We start from the raw sequence: 25,115 nt of genomic DNA, 5'->3' as shown, positions 1-25,115 counted from the left end.
TGCGACCCAACACGCTCCCTCTATTCCAGAAAAACATGGAGCATCGGCAGCTCGAGGTGAGGGGAGGGGAGAGGAGGGGAGGAGAGGGGTCCTGCTGCCCAGGTTGCCGTGGTGACAGGATGTAAATCTGCCCACTTCCTCAGGCTTCCCCTCACAGCATGGATGGGTGCCGGCAGCGTGGATCAGTGAGTCCCGGGCACTGGCGCTGGCTGGGAGGATCCTGGTGGGCATCCAGGAGCGGGCAGGTCGCCTCTCCCTGCTTTATTTTTCAGTTGTTTTTGCCACTGTCAAAACTGGACGGCGCCGGGGGAGATGTTGAACATGGAGGGGTCGAATTTCTGGCCGCGGAATGGCGAGCCCTCGGTGTCCCAGCCCTTCTTTAACATCTCATGCACCTTCTGCAAAGAGGCCGCAGGCTCCCGTCAGCCCGGGGTTATGCCACGCTGCTCCCCACACCCCCTGCTCTCCCAGCAGATCATCCCACAGGCCTTGGGGCTGCGTGGCCACCTGACCCATGGGAAGGGATGTGGGCAGCAGTGCCCCTCTTCCTGCTTGGCTGGCAGTGGTCATTGCCAGGGGCACACACCATTTCTGTGCCAGGGAAAGGGCAGACAGCACCCAGAGCAGCACCAGGCAGCTCCTGGGTCGGGCTGAGCCCAGACCCACGTGGGTGCAGCCCTGAGCAGGGTCAGCTGGGGAGAGAGGCTCAGGGATGTGGGATCCATCCTTGGTACAGGGGGTCTGGGCTTACAGGCACCTGCTAGGGTGCCCGGAAGGGGAAGGTGGGAGTTCATGGCAAAAGATCAATCAGCAAAACCTCACCCCCCCAAATCCGAAATGTTAGTATGGGGGAACATGTGAAGAGGAGCTCTGAAATGGAGCAGAGCCATGGGGCCCCTTTTCCTGGGGATGGGACCCTTGAAAGGCAGGTGGCACAAGGTAGCCAGCACCTACCAGCTCATGGCTCTGGGGCTTGCCCTGCAGCTTCTGGTGGTAGTCAAAGGTGAGGCGATCCAGCACAGCATGCTCCTCCTCGTCCACCGTGGCCATGGAGCGCTCCTTGTTGATCTTGTCAATGTCGATCTGCTCCTCGCCCTCCAGGATGGCATTCCACCAGTACTCATCCCCCTTGTTCAGGCTGATCTGGGGACAAGCTGTGGGTCAGCGAATGGGGAGAGCAGCCCCTGTCCTGCCCAGGATGTGGCTGGTACCCCTGCCCACCTCACAGTTCCATGGCAGGGATGCAGAGCCCGGCTGACAGCAGCATGGCACTTGCCCACCAGTGGAAGTCAAGCTCACACTAATCCAGCCTCACAGCTGGCAGAAGGGTGGCATGCTTGTGCCTCCCTCCCTCAGCAGCCAAAAGCTTTGCACAACCCTGCTGTGGGCTGTGGGCCCCCACAGCCCCACCTCACACCCTGAGGATGAAATCTCAGCCCACGCTATGGCTCAAAGACAGGACCAGCGTCCCCCAGCAGTGCCTGCCTGGGGGTGACACTGGCCTGGGGCCACATGGCTGACACAGCAGCAGTGGCAGAGCCCGGGACTGTGGGATGAGAAGGCTGTGTCTGGTGGAGTGTGGGGCCAGGGCCCCTGGTGTGGAAGTGCAGCCATCTTGCCTTTCTCTAACCTAGAAGGAACCTTGGCCTCAGCTCCCCTGGCTCTGGCTGGTGGGTGGCAGCACGGGTGGCAAAAGAGGCAAGTTCATCCCCTGCTGCTCTGTGCTACCCCTGCTGACTGCTAGCACCTGCTTCCCGTGGCACCGCAGCTCAGCAGCAGCCCTGGAGGGATGGACAAGGAGAGAGGATATCTCCCTGCTCCAGCCAACACCCTCAGCAGGAAAAGCCACCTGCTGTAGCCACAGGCATCCTGATGGCAGTGCCTCGAGCAGAGCGGGCTGGCCAGAGGGGCTGTGCTGAGGCCAGCATGGGGCATCCTGCAATGGGAACTCCAACTTGCTTTTAGCTTTTCCAGGAAGAGTGGGCTGCTTCCTCCCATGTTATTTTAGCACTAATCCCAGCAGCAGGGCAGATTTATGGCATTTGTCGGCCTCTGCAAAATCATCAATAAAGGCAGACAATACAATTTGCTCAAACCTCCCAGGAAGCTCAATAGCTCCGGAGGGGAGAACACGGACAGCCATTCCTGTTACGGAGCCAAGCTTCTCCGTGGTGTGAAGAAAAGGAACCAATTAATACAGGAAGGGGGTGGCTGGGGTTTAATCCTTCTGGGAGAGCAGAGCCGGTAAAATATTCCAGCTTGGGGAAGGAGTTAGTTTTTCCAGCTAGACAGGCATGCTTGTTCTCTTTTTAATTGCACAGTTCCACTTTGGAGGGGAGGGAGAGCCACTGAGGGTTTGCTCTTGGGCTTCCCAACCCTGGGTGGGCAGGTGGAGGAGTGGAGGAGCCCCCAGAACATCACCCTAAGACAGAGAACAAAGTGGAGGGACAGCAGCCCTGACTGTCCACACTTGCAGCAGGAGCACCCTTCAGGCTCCTCAGGTTTGGAACATGAGGGATGACCCCGCAGTGCTGCTGGCAAGCTGCGAACTTCCCCAGTGAGGGCTCTCAGTGGTATGGGGAGGGCAGGGCTGAGCACCATGAACTGTATCCCCTCAGCCTCATGGCTCGCAGGATGGCAAGCCAAGACTGCAATAAACGTTCAAGGCAGGACTTGCTGACAGAAGCCCAAGCGTGGAAAACAAAGGCTGAGAGGAAGAAAAAAAGAGAAGGAATGGGAGAAAAATCCTCCACAACGAAAATAATACCAAAAGGAATTGTGCACAACACCCAGTGGGGATTGCTAAAAACAGCGAGGTTATTTTAATCTCACTTTCAACATGCAAGCGGGTGTGACAGAGAAGGGAGAGCACAGGGATGACACCCAGGACCAGGGTACCGTGCAGCATGCCACAGGCAGGGGCAAAATGGGATCCTGGGACAAAATCCTGAGCAGGAGGAATGGACAGGCCCCCTTCCCACGTCACCAGAGCACTGCGGAACAATGCCAGCTGGATTCTGCTGCCGTGCACACGGGTGTGCCAAAGGATGAGATGAGAAACATGTTGGTGTCAGGCTGAGCTCCAGCTGGGAGAGCTCCATGGAGCAGGAGGCGGAAGGCAGAGTGGTCTCTGAATGCTGGTGAGGGGAGTTCTGGGGCTGCTGAAGTGTGACATAATGAAGATGATATATGAATAAGAACACCAGGCAGAATGGGGGAAGCAGAACTAGGTTGGGTTGTAAGGCAAAAAAATCTTCCTAGGATAAGAGGTAGAGGAGAAGGGAGTCTGCTCGTGGCACGGCCATGAGCGGCATCCCTGAAGGGAGCTGGGAGGAGGCCAGGGAGGCTGAGGACAGTGAGAAAGCTGTTACCGCAGCCACCTGAAGAATCTGGGGATCTTGATGATCCCGGACACGCCCTGCAAGAGGACACAAGACTCAACAGCCTCTCTGCACAGCATTGAGACCTTTTCAGACAGACAGGACCAAGCAAGAGAGATTCCACCTCCTTGGCACCAAGACCAACTTCTGCTTCAGGGATCACATCAATTCACAGACCATGAACAGGGCCACCAAGCTGCCCCAAGCAGTCCCCAAGGCAGGCAGGATCTCCGTGGACAACCCCAGCGCTGGCAATGGGTGAGTTCAGTTTTGGCTACATCCACACCCTGCCAGAGAATGCCACCCCTGGGTCTCACAGGGAAGCTGGGCAGCAGGCAGCACCTTGCAGCTTCTTGCAGGAGGGAGACAGTCCAACTGCTGCATTTGGAGCTCACACAGCACGATGCACAAACTGGGGCACAGAAAGGGTCCATATGCCACATAAGCTCCAAATGAACCCCAATGGCCCCATCCAGGCGCTGAATGAAGCAATGCCTTCCCACAAGGGTGGGTGTCCCCTGATGAATGAATCGGGAGGAGGCGCAAACCACTCCTGGCTACTCAGCGCATGGAAAAAGGAGCTGCTCTTGGGCGAGGATTACTCACTCTGCTCCAGTTACCTTACAATTCTTCAAGTGAGATCTCATCCCACCATCAATATGTTGGCAGCCAGCTGGAGATCCTCACAAGCCTGGGCTCGTGCTATTCGAGGCAAGACCCAGCTCTGGGGTTGGGGTGATGGGTCCCCTCTGCTCCCCGCGGCCACTCCGGGAGGCACCGAGCCTCGCTCCGCCCGCACCGTTCACAGCCTCTGACGGGCACTGAAGAGACACTGCCTCCCTTGCTGATGCTGGCAACACCCACCAGGGACTTCCAGATTTCCATCCACACTGTGGAGCAGCCACTCATTGGGCCACCTCCTCTTCAACGCATTCATGCCTTTCCAGGACTGTTTCTTTGTCCCAGATAAGTTAATTTTCAAGATGTTTATGAATATTTACAAAATGCAGGTTAAGGATGCCAATACCACATCCCTTCAATGTCCTAGCAGCATCAGAGGAGCTCCTCTCCCTTGCACGGGATCTCACTCAACCTTTTGACACCAGCCTGTCACTCAAGGTACACCCCTTTGGATCAGCAGTGGTCGAGTGGCACTGTGCAGCCTCCCCAGACACCGGTCACAGGATTCCTGTCTCTGGCAGCACATTTCCACTCCATTTTCCACTGTGAGGGCTTGGATTTGGGTGCTCATCTGCTGCCACCCTCGTGCCACAGGGAGAAAGGCTCAGAGCCACCTCACTCTCTCCCAGGAGACAGCGTGCGTCCCCTCCTGGGTCTCACAACAGCTTTGGGACTCCTGAAACTCTCCTGGAAAAGCCTCTGGGTAGAAAAGGATAGGGCAAAGATGGTCACAGGTAGCAAAATCCTGCTCCTAGCACAATCCTGGCCCCCAAACTGGTATATAAACTTTGGAAACTGTTTGACACTCAAGATCCCAGGGTGAAGGGCAGAACTCCTGCAAGAGCTCCAGCTGTGAACAGAGCTGAACTCACACCCTCAGCCTGAACATCTGGAGCACTTCAGAAATGAGGCTTGGGGCTGGGAACCCAATAATAATACACAGCTGAGCATCAGCTGCCCTGAGACCTCCTTGACAGGGATGATTTGGGACAACAGGCCCACAGCAAACCACAGGCCTGCTGGAGGCAGAGGGGCCACAGTGCCCACCTCAAACAGGGCAAGTAGGAATGCCATGACAGGACAGAAAGGAATGGCGGGGAACAGGCACCTGCCAAGATGGTGGGGTCAGAGTGGGGCCAGGAGATTTGGAGGGCAGAGTCAGCAAGGCCAGGTGTGCAGGACCAGCACTGCAGTGCAGGGCCCCATGCTGGGATTGAGGGCAGAGACCACCCTCAAGTGATGGGTGTGCTACCCACCCTCAGCTGGAGCTGGGGACCCCTCTGCCCAGCCCGACAGTTGTGCTGCCCAGCCCACACCCTGACAGCCAAGTCAGGAGTAGGAGGCAAGGCACAGCACACAGGCAAGGGCAGCATGAGCCAGACGCTGGACAGGCAAAGCCAGACACATCTAGAGCTGGCTCAAACTTCCAGCTGCTCCAGTTTCCTGGGTTAAGCGAGGCAGAGCTGCAAGCCAAGGAGACATAGCTGGTGTAGACCACCCTTACCAAAACACACTTCCCAGGCTCCAGGCTCCACAGGGAACTCTCCGTGTTGATCTTGTGGGTGAGCTTCCCTTCCATGAGGACATGTTGGCTGCTTCCCTCCAGCACTGCTACACGAATTGCACCACTGCTGATATCCACAGACACCTGGAAAAAAAGACAGACACAATAATCCTGAAGGCTCCTGCTTCCCTTCTCACTGTGCAAGCTGGGGTTTGGGGTCAAGTGCACTTGCAGGGGATGAGAGAGAGAAGAGATTCCAGCCCTGCCTGTAGCAGCAGGGTGAGAATCCCACTGTTCTCTCATAGCAAAGAGTGACAGTTTGGAGGAGAGAGGGAACCTCTTCAGGGAAAGAAAAGCAGTACAGCCCAGCAATCGGGGGGAACCCCTGACAGAGTCAAGGCAGCTGGTTCTACCCCGTGCCTCAGTCTCCCCTCAAAGAATACCAGTAATGCTACAGGCCTCCAAACAGCATCCAAAGGTTGGACATCTACTTGCTGTGAGAGAGCTCTTTAGGGGTGTGTCTGTCTGCCACCGTGCCAAGCTGGTCATGACTGTGTGATGATCCTGACTGGTCGTGATCCTGATAGCTGAGCAGGGGCTGATAGTGTCAGGGCTCCCACACCAGGGCTGCAGCAGGTAATCCCCTATTTGCTGTACCATGATGAAAGCTTGCTCCTTGGCTCTGCTTCTGCTGCTGGAGCCAGCCCTGGGCTCAGCCCAGGCCTCCTATCGGGTGTGTGAGGAGGGGCTGTGTGCAGGAGGAATGCTGCAGCACGCTTTCCTGGCTCCCTGCTACAGGGGCAGCTCTGTCCCCAGGAACGGGGCCAGCTCCCGCCCACAGCAGCCATATGGGGAACCCTGCTCCGACCTGCCATGCAGGTGACATGGCTGTCCCCCGGGGAGACAGAGGCAGGCTGTGAGAGGCACGCAGTTCTCTTGGTCTCTGTAGAGACCATATGTTCTCTCCTGTCCCCTTCAGCCCTGAGGTGCCGCCAGCAGAGCCCGTGCCAAGCCAGGGGATGTGGGGAGGACCTGGCTGGAAAGGGGCAGGATTGTGCCCCCCTGCACTGGCCTGAGAGGAGGAGACTGCAGTGAGATTTGCCTGCATTCTCTCCCAGAGTTCCTCCAGATCTTCCTCCAGCTCTGCAGATCTCATTTGAAATGTTATTACATTATCCATTACCTAGGAGACTTCCAGCAGCTCACTAGCTCCACACAGGCAGAAGACAGGCAGAGCTGCTCCAGCCAGGGAGGGAACGCGGCTGTGTGTGACTGATGTCACCAGGGTACAGCCCCCGAAGCTGCTGTGTGCTCCAGTAGGGGCACAGGAGGCCCAGCACACACAGCACACAGACTGAGCTCCAGGGGGAGCTGGGAGCAGGACTGTGCTCAGAGGAGACCGGGGAAGGGGTGAGAGGATGGCAGAGGACAGCAGCTGTCACCTGGCATGTGGCTGTGGACGGCCTCTGCAAGAGCAGCTGCCCTGGGATGAAAACACTTTTTCAGAGGAGGTGCTCTCTCCATGGAGCAGCTCCCTCAGCCCAGTGATGACACCTTACTGCAGAGAGGCATGGGGATGAGGCTCTGCCCTCCACTACCATCATCTGCTCAGGTTCCTGGGAGCAAGGACAGAGCTACTGATCTGGGCTCTCAGCACGGGACAGGGCCTGTCCAGAAAGGACCAAGGGGAAAAAGGCAAGGTGACTCCTAAGCTGAAGACATGGAAGGCACCGGTCTGCAGCAGGCATTGTGTCTGTGGGTTCTGCATGGACAAGAACAACCAAATGTGAGAGGGTTTTATTCACAGGTTGCTGCACAAGATACCTGGTGGGGCCAAGGAACACCTTTTAGGTAGCTCTGGGACCAGCAACGCATTGGGAGAGGGAACAGAGAAACCCAAATGGAAGAAGAGATACAATCTGGGAAGACTTCACCTGGCCACTTTGCTGTGCAAGTAGACAACATGAGAAGCAATTGCAACACCTCCTTCTATCTGCATCTAGCAAGAAGGTCCCACCCAGCACACCAGCCCCCCAGGAGTAGGGACAGGGGCAGCACATGCCCTGCTGGAGAGCCCTGCCCCTCCGTGCATGGAGGGACATGGCTGAGAGGACTCACGAGTGCACAAGGTGGTACCTGTGGACAGCCCTCACCTGGGTAAGGCCAAGAACAAACCACAGTGCTCTCGCAGCTCTGAAGCTTCTTCTCCCTCCCCATGTGCTCCGTGTGAGCACCTTTGCTCCCCGGAGCACCTGGCTGCCCCCAAGGAAAGCCAGCTCTCATTGTGTGCTGCGGCCTTTTCATCACAGTGATTTCTGTGCACGCTGCATGCCCACCCACACAGCTCAAACAAGCAAATACAAACCAAGAGAGGAATCGAGCTTGTCTCCTTTTGAGTTCAGCCTGGAGTCATCATCTCTATTTGAGGGCTCAGATCCATGGACCTCTGTAGAGCCCACAAGTAAATCACAGAGAAGGGGGATCATGGAGGAAGATGTTCTCACCAACCCAATCCCCCATTCCTGCTTCAAGGACACCTGAGCTCCATACAAGGAAACCTTAAGCTCACCAGAGCAAAATGTGCCATAGCAACAGCCTGAAACCCAAAAAGTGTCATAAGGAAGACTGTGAGCAGCATTAGAGTTGGGTGCACTCTGAACCCAGGGACCAAATGGGAAAATTTTTAATCTTGCCTTGGCAGGCAGAAGCCTAAAACCTGGTAATTTTTTTAAAATATGAAGTTGTCTGAATGCAAGAGAATGTTGCTCTTGTGCAAGTACCCATGAACAAATGTCCAAAGTACATGGAGCTTTTAAATTGCTCTGAGCCCTCCTGCTCTGGCCCAAGCCCCAGCCTGTCTGTTCTCATTCCGAGGCTGGGAATACACAGAATCATTTGGAAATGGAAACTCAGCTGCCAAGAGGAGCCCCAAGGATGGATGAACAAGACACCAGGAAAAAGAGTGCAAGAGAAGGAAAGTCCAGCATCTGAACAACCAATTGCTTCAAGAGGTCGGCGTGGGCAGGTACTGGGGCAAGGGTAGAAAGAGCCATGCTACAAGCACTGGCAGAGGAAGGGGGTGTCTTAAAGCCCCTCTGCCTGCTCTGAGGTGCAGGGACTCTTCCACAGCCATGGCACAGTCTTGAACCAAGGACAGGTTAGGAAACCGTATCCTGTCTCCGCTCCTGTGAGCTCCTGCAGGCTCCTGAACCTCTCAATGGCCAAGGATGGAGCAGACAGAGCCCTGTGTGGGTTTTTGGCAAGAATACAACTTCCCTGGCATGGAGGAAACTTCTCTAGTCAGAGAGAGGAATCTTGATCAAAGTTTGATGCAGAGGGATGGAATATCCATCTGGACACCCCAGAATCCTTTCAAGAAACAGAGTGGGTTTGTTTTAGAGACCCACTGGGAGAGATGCATCTTCCTGGTGCCCTGCTGTGCCTGTGACAGCAGTGTGCCCCCTCACCCCTCTGGCCTGGGCTGCTGCTGCTGCTGCCAGTGACATTCCTTGGCATGCTGAGGAGCTGTGTAGGCTGAAGCCAGTGACAAACTCCAGCGTGCTCCTTTCAGCCACCCTGGAAGCAGAGGAGAGCAGGAGGTGGGGGAGCACAGGCTTCCAAAATGGAAAAATACAGAAGGAAGGGCAGCACTTGATAAAGAGTTCTAGCTCCAGCTAAGGCCAGCCATGGGCACACTCATTCTGGGTCCCTGACCAGGAGGGAACAGAAGTGGTGCAGGAAAAACAACGTGAGCACAAGCAGAACAGGGAAGTTCCTGCCTGAGCCAAAGAGAGAGAAGAGACCTCTGTGCACAAAGCCAGCCAGAAAGAGGGGCTGGCCCGCAGCCTCCACCCCAGGCCGGCTCCCTTCCATCTAGAGCAGGTCAAGCCACACAGGGGCTGTGCCTGATCCAGCTCCCCAGTGCCAGGGGAGCTGTTCCAGCAGCTCCTGCTTCCAAACAGAAGGCAGAAGACACTCAGAGCCAGAGAAACAACTGAGGAAGGGCATCCATCCCCAGACAGGCTCCGAAACATGCATGTGAGTATGCAGGTAGTGAAAGCAGAAAGAAAAAGAACAGAAGGCATGAGGCAGAGCCAGGGAGCCTAGCTGAGATGGAGCAGAGGGCACTGCAGCACAACAGGAACACGGACAGGCTGTGATCTCAGTCCTCACAAGACTCACACTGTGGAATAAGGCACAACCACATCTTGGTCCTTCAATACAAAACACAGTCGCCCAGGAAAGCTGTGCACCCCAATGGTAAGGGAAATGCTGAAGAGACACCACTCACATCACTTTACCTGTTTGCCTTTGACAACATGCTTGGGCACAGGCACTTTAATTTCCAGGTCACTGTAATCTTGGGACCAGGTGTAATTCTCTCGCACAGCTCCGTTGTAGCTGTCGGGGTTTGTCTGGAACTGCTCCTGTCTCCTGTGGGGGGAGAAAGAAGAGACAGGTTAAATGTCAGAAAGATCAGAGCCTGGAGACAGCAGGAAGCCTGAGAACAGGATGCAAGAAACCAAGGGAGGGCATAGCCTCTGCTTGGTCCTCCAACAGCATCTCCAAGGCTGGGCTCCTGCCCAGTCTCTCCCTCACTGCTGGCTCTATGGAAGGCAGCAGGTCCAAGTAAGCAGCCACAGGACAGAGGTACCACAGCCACCCTGCCCACTGTGGGTGATTCACATTCCTGTCTCCCCAGTCTGCTGTAGGGACAACGACCCTGCTGAAGGGACAACTGGTGAGACACACGATGGTTTGGCTGCCCAAAGGGTGCAGAGTGGCCCCCAGCGGGCCCAGGGTGCCTTCCTGGCCACCTCTGCTCCAGTGCAGAGTTCCTTGTTCCCTCCACTTCCCATCACAGCTGGAGCAGGGACACTGGCACAAGCTGGGTGTGAGCTGTCCCCCAAGCCACTGTCATGGCTGCAGAGGTGGTGGCCTATGATTGTGACCTGAAAGCACAGCAAGCACTGGTTCTCCTCACCCTGATTTTAATGTTTGGGAAAACCACCAGCTGTTATGAGCAGGGCAATTGCTCACAGGGAGGCGATGGAGCTGGGAACCAGGATGCCTCGAAAGCCATACCAAGGTGCCTGGACAAGTGCATCATGAGCAACACTCTGAGCACAACACTGCCCCTTCCAGCTGTGGAAATGCCAGAAAGCTGAGGAGATGGCTGCAGGGGTAAGATGGAGTTGATCAGATCAATAAGCAATAATCAATACAGTGTTTCCAGACAAGAAAAGAGATCACCACACCTATATCCCTTTAAACTGCTGGGCTGGGGATCTATTCCACTGAACCCTCACAGAGAGGGCTTTCAAATAAAATCAAATCTCTTCTAAAGATAGCTGTGGTGCTAACAAAAGGCAGAGTTATTTTAAAATGTTTTGATACCCACCTAGGCTTCAATGTAGAGCTGGATAAACATGGGGCTCAGGAACTTAAAGGAGGGGCTGGTGAAGAGCAGCCCCAGGGAGCCTATCTTCTTGTGCCCCACTGCCTTCCTGGCACCCCCACTCTGGGGGGGCCCTCATCAGTATGGGGTGGGGCTGGCTCCGGCAGCACAGTGCCCTGAGGGTTATGTAAGAGCCATCTATTTAAATTAAATTAGGCTGTAAGACAGCCGGAGGGGGCTGTCAACGTGGCTGCACCTCCCCATTTTTTTCTCTTTGGTTTCACCGGGTGCACCAAGGGTTTCACTTGCCCTCTTCCACCTGTGCACCGGGGTAGTTCCGATCCGCTCCCAGGCCCTGAAGGCACTGCTGGGACTGGCAGCTCACAGGCTGCCAGCCTCAGCTGGCCATTTCAGGGGGCATCGCATCATTTTTCGGGCATCTTGGCCTTGCCTGGCAGTCGCCCATTGGGTGCCCATTGCCATGGAAACAGGGTTGGCATGGCAGCGCGCACCGGGCTGGTGCGTTGGCTCCAGCTGTCGCTTCCCAGCCGCCCCCGGACTGGAGGAGTCAAACAGGCTGGAGGGCGAGGAGCTGAACACTGCAGGCGACCAGGGGCTGTGCTGGCAGGGTCTGCAGGGCCCAGCGCTCACCCCCGTGGGAAGGAAACCTGCTGAAATGCAGAGGCGTGGCCCCAGGCATTGTCTCTTGTGGCCCCTGGTCCCCATGTAGGAACAGCCCAGTGGTGGCAACCAGCTTGGCTCTCAAGGCACAACTGTCTCAGAGACCACCCTGCCTCAGCCCCTGGCATGGAGGAGGGTCTGTGCAGCCCAGGGCAGCTTGGCTGGTTAAATACCCTTGCAAGATGTTTACCCATGCTGTGGGATCTGCCCAGACATGGCACAGCTTCATGGGATTCCTGCCCTCCACCCCAGGCTGGCCACAAGGCCATACGGTGAACCAGAGGACAAATCTGACCCGATTTTAAACCCAGCTGGGTTTTTTCCTCCTAAGAGAGTGTTTCCTTCTAAGCAGTGTGGGCCACTATCTGTTCTTCTGTGATCTTCAGGGGCAGCAGCATGGAGGGGGTTGAACATCCAAAGTCCTACCTGCACCACCCTTCAGTCCTCTGCAGCCTCCCTCCACAAGAAGCCCAGCTTTCTAGCTCAGTGGCCATGCTGGCCAAGGCGGAGCCCAACCTGGCTCCTCCCAAACCTGCCAACAAGTCATCTGGAGGAAGCTGAGAATTGCCATCCCAAGTGTCATTGCTCCCCACAATCACAAAAGAACCAGACAAGAACCATCAAACAGCTGTTTCCCCTGGCCTGTTCCCTCTGGACCTCTCCTGGGAAAAAATCAAAAGGGAGCAGGAAGAGGCAGTGGGCTTATGCCCAGCCAAAGCTTGTGAGACCAGATGCAGATCATCAAAGGTGGGAGAAATCCACTGGTACAAAGGCACACACGGTGAGATGCCAGCTGCAAATGCCACACAGCCTCAGCATGGATAAATACACTCACTGTAACAAAGCCACCAGGTCTGCCGTGGATGTCCCTTCTCTTCTTCAGGAGAAGAGCACCGGGACAGAGCAGATCCCAGCCAGGCAGTTCTGGATGTTGTAGCCCCACTGGGAGATTACCAAATGCAATCTCACTGCTTATGAGGGCACGAGTGGACTCACCAGCCCCACAGCCAGTTTTAACTGTGCAACAGGGAAACTGAGGCAGGACTTGTTCTGCAGGGACTCTGTCCAACATCTCTCTGCTCAGTATAGGAACTGTGCAGGTGACAGCAGCCTTACTCCCAGCTCAACTGTCCCTGTGGGACAGCTCTATCATTCTCCAGAGCTGCTACTGTGCCAAAACTGGAGCATGGCCAGTTGAAGAAGGGACATACCACCACCACCTCTGCCATCAACGTGCAGCTCACTGGACAAGCTCAGCCCTACTGCCTTGGCCCTGCAGATCCTCATGCAGCTTCAGGAGGAGAAGTTCCCCCTGAAGAGTGTCTAAACCTCCCTCCAGCCACGGCTGCTCATCCTGGGGGTGTGAGTTCCAGTGCCATCACTTCTCCACTCCTCTCCTCCCCAACTCCCAGTCCAAATCTCTCCAGATGTTTACCCAAGACACCACCAACTTCTGCTTCAGCTCTGTTTCCAATGTTAAAAATCCATGCAATGGGCTTTGTACCCCTGAACAGGATCACTGGGGGACTCACGAAGCCTGAATAATTTCACTGCCAGTGTAACTGCCAGCTCTGGAGCCATGGAGGATCCAGGGTGGTGAAGGCAGGCCACAGCCTTGTTAAGCACTGCTGACAAACGGCTGACAGCTCTACCACCTCCTGAAGCAACTTTTCTTTTCTGGATGTTTTCCAACCAGATCTCTGCCTGGTCCAACTGTGCTTAGCACACACCAGTGTCACTCCAGAATTGGACCCTGCTCCTTGGCTGGGAGGCAGCTTCCCTCACTGTTCACAGGAGACAGCTCTGGCTCACAGCATGCTGGGCCAAGCCATGCCGCCACGCCAGAGGTGGCTCTCCTGGCCAAAGGCATCTGTCACGTTGTCTTAAGAGCACCACTGTGCAGGGGGTGAGAGAACCTCCTGCACCAACACCATGGCTCCTGCTCCCATCCCCAGACCCAGCAGCTGAAGAGAGAGGTCAGATCCAGCACGCATGGGTTGGGTGGCGAATGTCCAGCAGTACGGCCGCTCCTGGTGCCACGGTCACTCACCGGACTGCCTGAACGCCTGCTGGGTTGGGGCAGGTGGTGGCAGGACTGAGAGGAGGGAGGGTGACAAAGCACCAGCTTTTAAACCCAAGGGTTTGGCACTGCGTGCACTTGGCTGCCGGGTGGTGGGGATGGTGGGGGTGGGTCTATGTGTTCTGTCTTGTTCTATTTTTGCTCGCAATGTGTCATTTTGGGGGAGGTGAAACCTTTAACAATGCACCGTCGAGAAGCAGCCGATCTGTTCCCCACTCCTCAGAGCCACATGGCACAGCCGCTGCGCGTCCCTGGGACTGGAGCCACTCCCTCCCTACACACGGGGCCAGACCCTGGGCAGCCACACAAGGGGGCAAGACTCCCTGAGAGGTGGCAGCGCTGTCCTCGGTGGCTATGCTGGATGTCAAGCCCCATACACAGATTTCTGGGCATTTCTTACCCCGGGATTCCCAGCTCCGTGGGTTGGTGACGCACGATGAGCTGAGCAATGTGGAAATGGCAACAGCAATCCCCGCTCTGTGGACAGTCAGCTGAACACGTTGCTGTCCTTGGAACTCAACAGCTGCAGCACCAACTCTGTGAACACAGTGCTGGACACAAAAGAAGAGCAGGAACCAAACACACTAAAGGATCTGGTTGGTTGAGCTGAGAAGAAGCAGGGCAGCTCACTGAGTTCCTCTTCACTGAGGAGTCTTGGTGCAAGCATGCAGAAGTTGAGGAAAAGACACAGCAGTATGAGGAGCAGAGGTGGGAAAGTGTTATGGGAGGGAACTGATATGGCATTGTGCCAATGGACCTCTTTTTTCCCCCATAAGAAGAAGGAAAAAATTCCAAGGATTTTGAGAACAACTCAATGAAGGTGATCTTCTCAGCCTGGAGCAGTTCAACTGCAGGTAGCACAGGGCTGCTGGAAACCAGCACCATGTCAACAACCACCATCCTCCTGCTGTGGCAACACTTAGGTCACCCACCTAGGGCGGCCTGTCACAGCCCCGGCAGCCTCCAGGCATTCATACCACCAACAGATCCCTGCTCCTTCCTTCCCTGGGGAAGCACCTTGCACCACACCTGCATCCTGCCCTTCCAGCACTAAAGGGGCTGCATGCAGCCCAGCAGGGCAGAAACCACAGAACAGTGCCAGCTAGGCAGGCAGGCAGGGGGATGGCAGAGCCCATTCTGCATCACTGCAGAAAGGCCATGCTCACCCAAAGACACCAGCACACACAACAGAATACAGATTTACTGGAATACAGATTTCCAGAATTTCTGCCTACTAGCCCTTCAAGATGAGAACCAAAAGTGCCTCAAGCTACAGGAAAGTCTGTGCACCCCAAAAAGCTGCTACCAAGCTTCAGCCAAAGCTAAAAACACCAGCTTCTAAGATTATTTTGAAGAGGGTAAAGCGTGCCCTCTGCTTCTCAGGGTTCCAGTGTGGCTGCTGTAGCAACAGGTAGGGAAGCCAGAGGTTTGACCTCATCAGAAAGCTGCATTCTCAAAGCTGCACGGACCGTGCGCACGGAAAATCCCAGCTTTGCGCTCCTGCTGCAAGCAAAGCTGAAAAGGAGCCTCCCTCCCACCTCCAGATTTAACATCTTTTGGCATCAAAACATCAGGACTGTTGCACTTTCTGTCTCTGGGTTCTGCCTGGGAAGTGCCAGAGTAGGAAAATGTAGACTGCAGCTCCCAGACCTTTGCTGGGATCCAGGAGGCACCCAGGGCTCCACAAAGGCTTCTTCGTACCAGCACATCAACTAATGAGGGCTCTGGCACAGCACTAAGCAAGCTGAATGCCAAATCCCTTCCTTTACAGTTCAAGTCACACTGCAGTCAGTAAGCTTCAGGATCCACTCTGATCCATCCCGATCCTCTCCGACACTCGTTGTCCAGCAGCAAGCTCCAGCCCTCAGCAGCAGTGGTCCAGGGCCCTCTCAGTCCTCAGGATTTCTTCCAACCCAGGTGTGTTTGGTTTGCAGGAGAACAACCCAAATCCAGTTTTGGAAAGTCTTCTTCACCCCCAAAGTGGGAAAAGGTCTGTCAACACTTCCCCGTAGCCCATTATCCCTGGGGTCCTCAGCACACACCTCCAGGACTACACTGTGCAGTTTGGTGACTCTGCTCTCAAAAACACAAAGCGAAAAATGCAAGCCAGTGCCTTCCCCCTCACTCTGAAACCTGAGGCAGAGCCCAGCCATGAAGCCCAGGCTCAAGCCTGCAGTGCCCATCATCAGCTTTACAAGGATCATGGAATCATGGAATTATTTTGGTTGGAAAAACCCTCTGAGACCATAAAGTCCAATTGTGTCTCCAGCACCATCAAGGCCACCATTAACACACGTACCCAAGCGCCAAATCTGCACATTTGTCAAACCCCCCAGGGATAAGTACTCCATCATCATGGCCCTGGGCAGCCTGTGCCAGGGCTGGACAGCCCTTTCCATGAAGGAACCTTCCCAATAGCCCACCTAGACATCCCCTGACACAACTTGAGGTTGTTTTCTTTTCTCCAGTCCCTTGTTCTCTAGGAGCAGAGCCAGATCCCCTCCTGTCACACAGTTGTCAAGAGTAAGAAGGTTCCTCCTGAGCCTCCTTTTCTCCAGGATAAGCCCCTTCAGCTCTATCAGCTGCTCCTCTTATGACTTGTACTTCAAAGGTCACCTCAACTTCCGGAAGCCTCAGAGCTTCAACTTACCACCAGGATGGGACCAACAACCAAAAATCAAGCCCATCAAGACACATTCCCCTAGATCCCATTGTGTCACCAAGCCTGGGTGATGCAGTGGGAAGGTGCCCACATGATGCCTTTACTGCTCTACTCAGCAGCCACCCAACAAATCCACCTGCCTCCTCTGCATCTGGAGCCCCCACCAGCCCCACCAAGATGCTCTGCCGCCCTCCGTGCTGGGGGAGAGCCTTGCTCTTTTCCAAGCTCGCTCATTTCAGGAGAGCTCTGAGCCTTCCCTTTTGCGTCCCAAGTTATTTACAGAGCTGTTCCACAGCGCCAACTTACTGACATTAGGCAAGTTGAAATGCCACCACCGGCTTGCAGAAAAGTGCTGGAGTGCTGGCACCAGGGGGCTAAATTTCACTACTGCTGGGATATATAGGTCAAGGACAGCAGGACATGCCACCATTTGGAAAAGACCCCTGGAATCCTTATTGTTTGCACAGTGCTTATACAACCGTGAGCTTCACAGATCTCCTGAGGGAGAGACCTATATGCAGCCAGCCAGACTGCCCTGGGAAAGGGGAATAAGATCAAAGGAAGCCAACGGGACTGAGCTGTGGGAATAGAGTACAAGGTAGCCTCTCAGACTCCTGCACCACCAACATAACCTGGCCCAATCCAGGTAGTTTTCCATGTTAGGCCCCTTTTGGTGAACACTGCAATATTAAACCAAGCAAACAGTGATTGCTTTTTTACCTAAGAATTGGGCACATGCTGTCCCTTGGTTTCCAGCCCTGGGATTTTCTGCTTGTTGAGAGAAAAATTTATAGGTTTTAATTTAGTTATATTTGGTCCCAGGACCTAATTTTGGAGCTCAATACCTTGGTAGGACAACCAAAAGCCTTAGCAGTCAGTGCAGCACAGGGAAGCTGGCACTCTGCTGCTGATCTCAGCTACCCAACCAGAGGGGCCTGGTTCTCCATGAGAACACTGGAAAACTGGACCTTGACTGCTCCTCATCATCTAATAATAATCTCCCCAAAGGGCTGAAGGACCAAGTGTTTAGAAAGCCTCTGAGCCACTATGTATCAGGGTAGGGTGGAAACACAGAGAAAGTATCACTGCACCGCTCATTCTGTTCTTCTCTGTTCCCCCAGCATCTGCTGCTGATGGAGACAGGATATGGGCCAGATGGAGTTCGGCTGTATCAGGTCAGGCCGTTCTCTGAGCTCTGTCTGACTCCTGCTCATGACAGGCCTTGGCCGTGCTGGAGGAATTCCCTGTGCACAGCCCCACGTGCATAAGAGGAATCAGAACCAGGACAGATTCTCCTTAAATATGGATCAAGATCAGCTCTTTTCTAGGTCAGGCTGGAAAAACAGCACGGACTCTGAGGTGAGCTCATCCGGAAAGCCCAAAGGGGCAGTGAGGAAGGAAACCAGTTTAACTGGCTTCTCGTCTGGACAGTTCCCAGACAAAACTGCTTGAGCACCTAAGGGTTCCCCTCCTTCAGAATAGAAAAGGCTTGATAGGAGAAAGCTTGGGACAACACAGTTTCTGAGTCAAACAAAACCAGCCTTGAAGTTAGCAGTGTGCAGCAATAGCTCCTCTTCATAGCCCTGCTCCCCCAGAGAGAGTGACCAGCAGTGAAATTCCTGTCCCCGGCACCTCAAGGAGGATGCAGCCATGCCAGGAAGCCCATCCTGCAGGCACCTCACAACAAAATGCCATCTGGGCTTCCAGCAAAGCCAAGCCGTTGCTAAGTTGAGTTAGATTCACACAGGCGCCTCATGGAAATTTCCCAGAGCACTGCTGTGTCATCCCAGGGATGCTCCCAGTGTGGTTCACAAAGGGTTAACTCCAGGTCGCCAAGGACGCTGGGAATGGGAGTGGTGGGTCTCAGGAGAGAGCTGGAATGTCAGGAGTGGCTCACCATATTAATGCATTTCAGTTCGATCCAGCCAGCCAGCCAGGAGTACCCCAGGGATTTCTGTAGGTCACTGCTGAGCCCCAACTCCCACTCCCAGGGACAGCAGAGCAATGCCAGGTAGACCAGCCTGGTGCAGGGCTCACCTGGACCAGGTGAATGAGGCACTCAGCATGGCCAGGGCTCTGCTGCTCAGCAGCAGCCTGTCTGCCCTCCTCCTTGGCACAATGGTACTGTGTGCATAGGTGACAGGAGCCCATTCCCCAGTCACAGACCTCAGAACACCTGAAGGGTCTCCTTCAAGGCCCCACAAAGTGGGGAGTCATGAAGAGCTCCCTCCTCACCTCAGCCCACTCCTCTTGCTTCCCCTTTCCTCTCCACACCACAGAAGGCTGAGGCCACAGAGACCCCAGGGTTTCATTCTGCCCTGCATGTTGCTGTGCCCAGCAGCAGCCAAAGGCTTCCTCAGGAACAAGGCACTTGGACATCCTCCTGGCCCCACCTGGCACAGTGTTCCATGCCCCAGTGGCCCTGCTTCCAGCCCTGGCTGTGCTGTCCACACCCAAAGATCCTCCTCTCAGAGATGCCCAGATGATCACTAAATTACAGACCAGAGCTGCCCCACCCTGAGCACACCTGGCTGGAGCACCTAGCAGAGACTCAAGAGCTGGAGGGAGAAACACATGAAGGTGAGACATTCACCATCATGCACAGGCTTCCAGGACTGCCCTTCCCAGCCTCCTGCATTGCCTCCTGCCCATACCTGGAATAAGAGAAGGGACTCACAGGACAGGGGGATGAGAGCTTCCCCCCCAGTTCACACTGGGAGAAAGCAAGGAGCAGAGGGAAGCCAGGAACCAAAGTCATAAAGCACAAGCACAGGCCAGGCTGCGCAGTGCCACACGTGGGCTGCCAGGCTCTATTTTAAATGCTGTGTGGCAAATATATGCAGGATGGAATCCAAGCTGGGGGAAGGGGAGGGTGCTGGGCAGCAGAGGTGTTCAAAATTAGGAGCTGAGCTCAGGCAAGGATGCCTTCTGGGAGCAGATGGGGGAAGAGCCAGAGCTGGGACTGTGCAGCTGCAATGCAAGGAAGAACAGCCCCATGGTGAGGTGTGAGGGTTGTGCCCTGCTACCCTCCTGGCAAGGCAGGGACAGCAAGAGAGCTGCAACAACTGGGGCAGCTGCAAGAGGAGCCTGGATTCTTCTGTGGCACAGAGACCTCTGTCCCCCTCGGCACAGCTCCTGGCACGAGTGTCAGGATACCTCAGTAGTCCCGGTGTATTTACACCAGCTGCTGCTGGGCCATCTGGCACAGCAACATGCAGGGCAGCCAAGAGGAACTGATTCACCTTCCTTTCCCAAATGAGGAAGGTGAGGGAGTTGGGGAGACCTGGCCGGGCCCCAGACTGAGCCCTGAAAACCTCCACACCTGCAAAACTGGCTTGATTCATCTGGATCGACCCTGAAAAAGCTGCTACCATCTCACTGTGCTTTGTAAGATGTTCCCAACCAACAGCCCAGCATCCAAGCACAGCACGAGGCTCTGATGGGAGCTGGCAGATCTGGGATGGTACCTGCCCTACATTTCCAGAGCTGTCAGGTTGACAGAATGAGCAAGTTTTTATATAGATTCTAGTGGCAGCGGTTTTCTTCACCAGCGGCTGGAGGGGTGGGGGGAAGGAAGGGAGATGGAAAATATTTTTGTTTAAGCTCTTTTCTGCATTCCTGTTGACAGAGTTGTGCATTACTCATGCACCCCTCGTAGCCAGGCTGGTAGCTCTGGGTTTTGCTCAGAAGGAAGGGGCTGTGGAGAATTAAGCAGTTGGTTAAATTATTAATAGTCTGTCGGGGGGTGCCCGCCCGGCCCCCAGTGCCTTTTCGGGGGCTCCAGTGCCCCCCAGAGGCATCAAAGCCAACTACAGCGCCTTGACAAACCCGCGGGCTCCTCTGCCCCCCTTCAACCCGCACACACCCCACTCTACTGGCCTGGAAACCACAAGACTCCTGCAACTGAGACGGGGCCACCTGCACCTGGTCTCACCCACCTCGGGTTTAAACTGGGCGGGCGCCAAGGGGGCTGCAGGTGTTCCACCCCACCAGCAAGTTTAGGGTGGTGGGAGCAGTAAGAGAAGAGGGAGAAGAGCCCATTCAGGAGGACAGAAGTTGCAGTGACAGCTCTATGCAGCAGAAGGCACCTTCTATTAGTGGCAACACCCAGGGGAGAGCTGCCACGCAGGGCTTGGTGTTCAATGCCACAGCTGCAGGCTGCAAAACAACACCGGAGTGTGAGGTCTGACAGGGGCCAAGCTGCAGCAGTGCCAGGACACACTCAGAGGGTGGCGCTTGCAAGGGTTGAGTTTTAACCAAGCTCTCACCACACAAAGCAGAAACCATCCCTCTTGGCTCCACCACACTCGCTATCAGACCAATCCTGCTCTCACACAAGCCCCCACCTTCCTTCCTGATCCCTCCAGTTTCCTTCCTCCAGCCCTGACATTTGTTTTAGGCAGCTGAACTCTCCTCACACCAGCTGCTGCCCCACAACCAAAGTCCTGAGGTGAAACTTCACGGGCAAGCCACAGCAAACGTGGCCTGCACAGGGACAGGAGCAACTGGCATTCAGCCCAGCCCAGCTCCCTCTGCTCACAGGCCTCCCATCTCTCCCTCTCTTCTCCACTGGGAGAAAACTGGGCTGGACACTCCCGGGCCTCTGCTGTGCACTCTGGCAGGGCTCTTCCTGACTTGCTAATTTTGCCCAGGGATCGGGGTCAGACTTGCTAATTTTGCCCAGGGACAACCCACCTTTACCAAGAGAGCTACAGCACAGGCCTTGCAGATGATTTTGTTTTTGGCTTCTGGATTATCTTTACCCCGTGGAATGCACATCAGTTACACACAAGCCCTTTCTCCTCCTCCCACTGGGCCATGTGACTCAGCAGGCACCTTGCCTGTCCCCTCTCCCCCTCCCCAGTGGTGGCCACTCCAAGGCTCATCCCCAACACAGCCAGAGCTCAGGTTTTTCTCCAACACGGCCTCTAGCCAAGGCTGCAGAACCTGACTCCACATTGTCCTAGAATAATGCAATCATGGAATACCCTGAGCTGGAAGGCACCCACGAGGATCATGGAGTCCAACTGCTGGCCTTGCACAGGACAACCTCAACAATGCCACCATTTGCCCGAGAGCATTGTCCAAATGCTCCTTGAGCTCTGGCAGCCTTGAAGCCGTGACCACAGAGCCTGTTTGAGTGCCCAGCCATCTCCTGGGGGAAGAACCAAACCTCTCCACTCCTGCCACCTATCATTCCCCTGCTCCCAAAATTTTGGTCCTCAGACTATGCCTTCCATACGCCAAGGCATATGGAATATGCCCCAAAGTCTGAGCTCTGAATTCTCTATCCCCTCAGGGGCATCAGCCATCCCAGTCCTTATAGGATTTAGGGTTCCTCCAATGGTCCACTTCTTTTTGGCAGCTTGCTCTTCCAAATGACATGTTCAAAACCAGCTGGGAGGAGGGATCACCAGCCCAAGCTCCCCTCCTCACCAAGCACCAGGGGACAGCAGGGACGAGGCACAGCAAAGCCCCACATGTGGTCAGGACCATTATGGTGACCAGAGAGGGTCAGCGCAGCCACCACATGGGTCTGGCCATAGAACACACCAGGGAGGGGAGGAGATGGAGTCTGCACAGCCAGCTCACAGCATCACCCCCAACCTGGTCAGCAAAGAAACACAGGAGTCTAAACCTCAGTGAGGCATGAGGGCCCTGAGTAACGGCTGGGCAGCTCTGACTTGGCTCAGGGTCAGGGTGATGCCAGGGAAGGATGAATGAAGCCTGTACAGGACCTGCATTCAAGTACATGGTTCAGAGAGGCCGTGCTGGCCCTCTGCAACCTACAGCTTGCTGCTCAACAGAGCCAGACTGGAAGCGTCCCAGAAGCTGTGGAACGACTTTGACATAAAGACATTTCTGCACAAATGGAGACTGCTTGGCACTGCTGGAAAGCCACCAAGCCTAGCTAAAGAGAAAACTCTGCAGCACTTGCTTGATCTTCCCTGTGGGGAGTTACACAATGCCTCCAACCTTGGAAGCCTGCAAGGGAAATCCTCACAGCCTCCCGAAGGGCTGAGTGCCTGCAGAGGAAAGCCAAAACCCAAAAAGGGCTATGCAGGGAACAGTGGATGCCCTGTCCACAGTTCTGCCTCCCCCCACCAGGAGCATGAATAGAGTGAGAGAGCCTTACGTGGGCAGCTCTGCTGGGGCAGCAGCCCCTGGAGGCTCCACTGGCAGCGGGCTGGGGGCTGCAGCACCCTGGGCTGAAGATGGTTCCTGTGTGCCTGCAGCTTCTCCACCATCTGCTGCTGGGATGAGCTCCGTCGTCTCCACCTCTATCTCCTGAGCTGCAGGACACAGCTTCACCCTCTCAGCAGCTGCAGCTGCCTCCTCCTCCTCCTCCTTCCTTCTCAGCTTGGCCTCCAGCTCACGGCGCCTCTTCTCATCGTCCTGCCTGGCCATGCGCTCGAACACCCGGAAGGCCTGGGGGGAACAGCAAACACAGTGAGCAGCACAGTGAGCAGCACTCCAGCTCTGCCTGGTGCCAGACAAGGACAGGAGCAGCATCACACACCTGGGCACCTGCTCCTTCCTGCCCTGCCTCTCTCTGCACCACACACCTACCCCGAACTGCTGCAGTCACCACAAAAGCAGCTGATGACTCTTTGGAAAGTCCAATGGCTACGTCAAGCACACCTCAGAAACTCCTGGGGGCATTTTTGAATTGTTTCTAGGGTTGTGTTCTCAGAACCATCCACACCCTAGCCTGAAAGGAGGACTGGTTACTCCAAGGAAAAGCAGAGCAGTGAGATTCCGCTCTTGGCAGGAGAAGGCTCCAAGAAAGCCTTCCCATACCCCATATTCCGGGCTCACCCAGGGATAAGCCTGGACTCAGACAAAGTCTCCAGGCAAGAAGCAAGCAGGACGAGCTGCCCCAGGAGAAGCTGCAGGACAGCTGAGCTGGCACTGGCTGTGCCCAGGCAGACAGGTGCAGGAGAAGATGTGATCTCAGGAGATGCAATCCTACCTCTCAGCTGGCCTCCTGCCCAGCCTGCCCAGTGCAGGCTGGAGGTCAAACATGACCCACAACTGTGCCTGCAGCGAGGGGTGATGGCCACTCCAACCCTGCACCTGCTCCTTGGACGGGCTGCGAGTCCCCCCACCCCACTGCCAGGCTTTGGGGCTGTAAAAGTGTGTGCTCTAAAAAGTGTGCAAGCATCCAACACAGCCCTCCTTCGTTTCCCAGGAACATTCTGGAAGCAGATTTAGTGCTTGCAGCAGGGGACTGGCACACCTGCTCGATTTGAGTCTTTCTCTGGGCCCAGGAAGTGCATGATGGCCCAAGGAGGGCTCCTGTCAGCACAACCACAACAGGACAGAAGCCCATGCCACTCAGCCCAGCTCTCCTCCCCATGCAGTGAGCACAGGGGAGGGTGTGGGAGAGGTGAGTACCAGCCTTGCATGGATCATGCAAAGCAGCACCTCAGAACTGTGTCAACAGCAGCTGAGCAAGGATGAGGAGGAACGAGCCCCTTCCACACTGTCCCCACATGCTGGGTACCTCTGGTTGTGCCATGAGGCTGCCCTAACACCCTCCCACGGCAGGAACGCTGCCACTCCTGCATTGTGCCCGGTCCCAGAAGCTCTCGAGGGGACACCAGCCAGGAACCCAAGCTCGAACTGAGGTCCGGGCTGATGTCACAGCCTGGCTCTTCCTTCCCACCAGGGTCTCGCAGTCTCCGCCTGCCTCTGGGGCTCCTTGTCTTCTTACGAGAGTGACAGTGGAAGGCAGGAGAGGTCCAATGAAGCTTTCCCCGCTTCATTGGACCTCTTCTGCCTTCCTCTGCGCTCGTCCGGGCAGCGCCGGTGCCCCGGGGGGTGCTGTGCTGCCCGACTCCCGCTCTGCCCGGAGCTAACCCCGCGGCCGGCCCGATACCAACACCGCCCAGCCAGGGAGACACGGTCCATGCGGCTCGGCCCCGCGGCAGCGCCAGCCCCGGCCGCCGGCAAGGCCAGGCCGCGCCATCCCCCCGGGCCCGCCGGTACCTGCAGGGCCATGGCCTGCGCCGCGCCGGGCGGGAAGCCCAGGCGGTCCCCGGGCCGCAGAAGGAGCCGATAGAAGTCGGTCTTGCGGTAGAGGAAGCCGAAAAGAATGCGCAGAAATTCCTCCACGTTGCCGACATGCTGGAGGATGCCCAGCAGTGCCTGGTCGTACATGTCAGTGAGCGCGGCCTCCATGGCGGCCCCGGGCCCGCTGTCACGGCAACGGGTTCGGCCTTACTTCCGTTCCGCCCGGAACCCGCCTCGCGCACATCTATTCCGGCCACCCGGGAGTTCCTTCCCGCCCGCTCAGGGTTCCAGAGCACTCCCGGTCCCCGGGGGCATGGCTGGCACCTCCTGGCGCCTCCCAGCAGCAGCAGCGGACGCCTAGACCCCGTGTCCGGTGTCCCATTGCCCTCCGTGTGCCCTCCGTGTCCCCCGTGCCCCCGCCGCCCCCTCCCATCGCCATCCCCGTCTCTGCCCGCGGCGGGGCGGGGCTGCAGCTCCCACTCCGCGCCTGCAGGTGGCGCCCAAGCCCCGCAGCCGCCGCTCGTGGGCGGGGCCAGGACTGGGTGCGGCACCGGAAGTGGCAGTGGCACCGGAAGCGGCGCGGGCCGCGCCGGGCCCGGTGGGGCGAGTGGGAGCGGCTCTGGCGACAGCGGCTGCGTTCGGGACTGGGGGAGCTCCCGAGCCGTCCCCTCGCTCCGGTCCCGCTCTCTGGCCCGGTGACCCTCGCCACTGTG

At 56.1% G+C, this 25,115-nt stretch overlaps 1 protein-coding gene across 1 annotated transcript; it reads right to left on the bottom strand.

Moving 5' to 3' along the window:
- NUDCD3 (NudC domain containing 3) lies at positions 1-24,638 on the bottom strand. The gene is made up of 6 exons (XM_030233331.2): positions 24,379-24,638; positions 22,523-22,815; positions 9,867-9,999; positions 5,566-5,709; positions 955-1,143; positions 1-398 (listed from the first exon to the last, which is right to left on the bottom strand). Exons 1-6 carry the CDS (start codon positions 24,568-24,570, stop codon positions 288-290), a joined length of 1,062 nt encoding a protein of 353 aa, XP_030089191.1. The 5' UTR covers positions 24,571-24,638; the 3' UTR covers positions 1-287.
- Positions 24,639-25,115: the final 477 nt, after the last annotated feature.

This window comes from Serinus canaria, chromosome 22, assembly GCF_022539315.1.
Source record: "Serinus canaria isolate serCan28SL12 chromosome 22, serCan2020, whole genome shotgun sequence".
Taxonomy (NCBI): Eukaryota; Metazoa; Chordata; class Aves; order Passeriformes; family Fringillidae; genus Serinus; species Serinus canaria.
This window is presented reverse-complemented; position numbering and strand designations above follow the sequence as displayed.

Excerpts from the sequence above, each read along its gene's own strand:
- NUDCD3 (XM_030233331.2), bottom strand. The coding sequence starts at position 24,570 with ATGGAGGCCGCGCTCACTGACATGTACGACCAGGCACTGCTGGGCATC. Across the intron at positions 1,144-5,565 it reads AGCCTGGGAAGTGTGTTTTG|ATCAGCCTGAACAAGGGGGA; the intron begins GTAAGGGTGGTC and ends GCTTGTCCCCAG. Across the intron at positions 399-954 it reads AGCCCCAGAGCCATGAGCTG|AAGGTGCATGAGATGTTAAA; the intron begins GTAGGTGCTGGC and ends GCCTCTTTGCAG.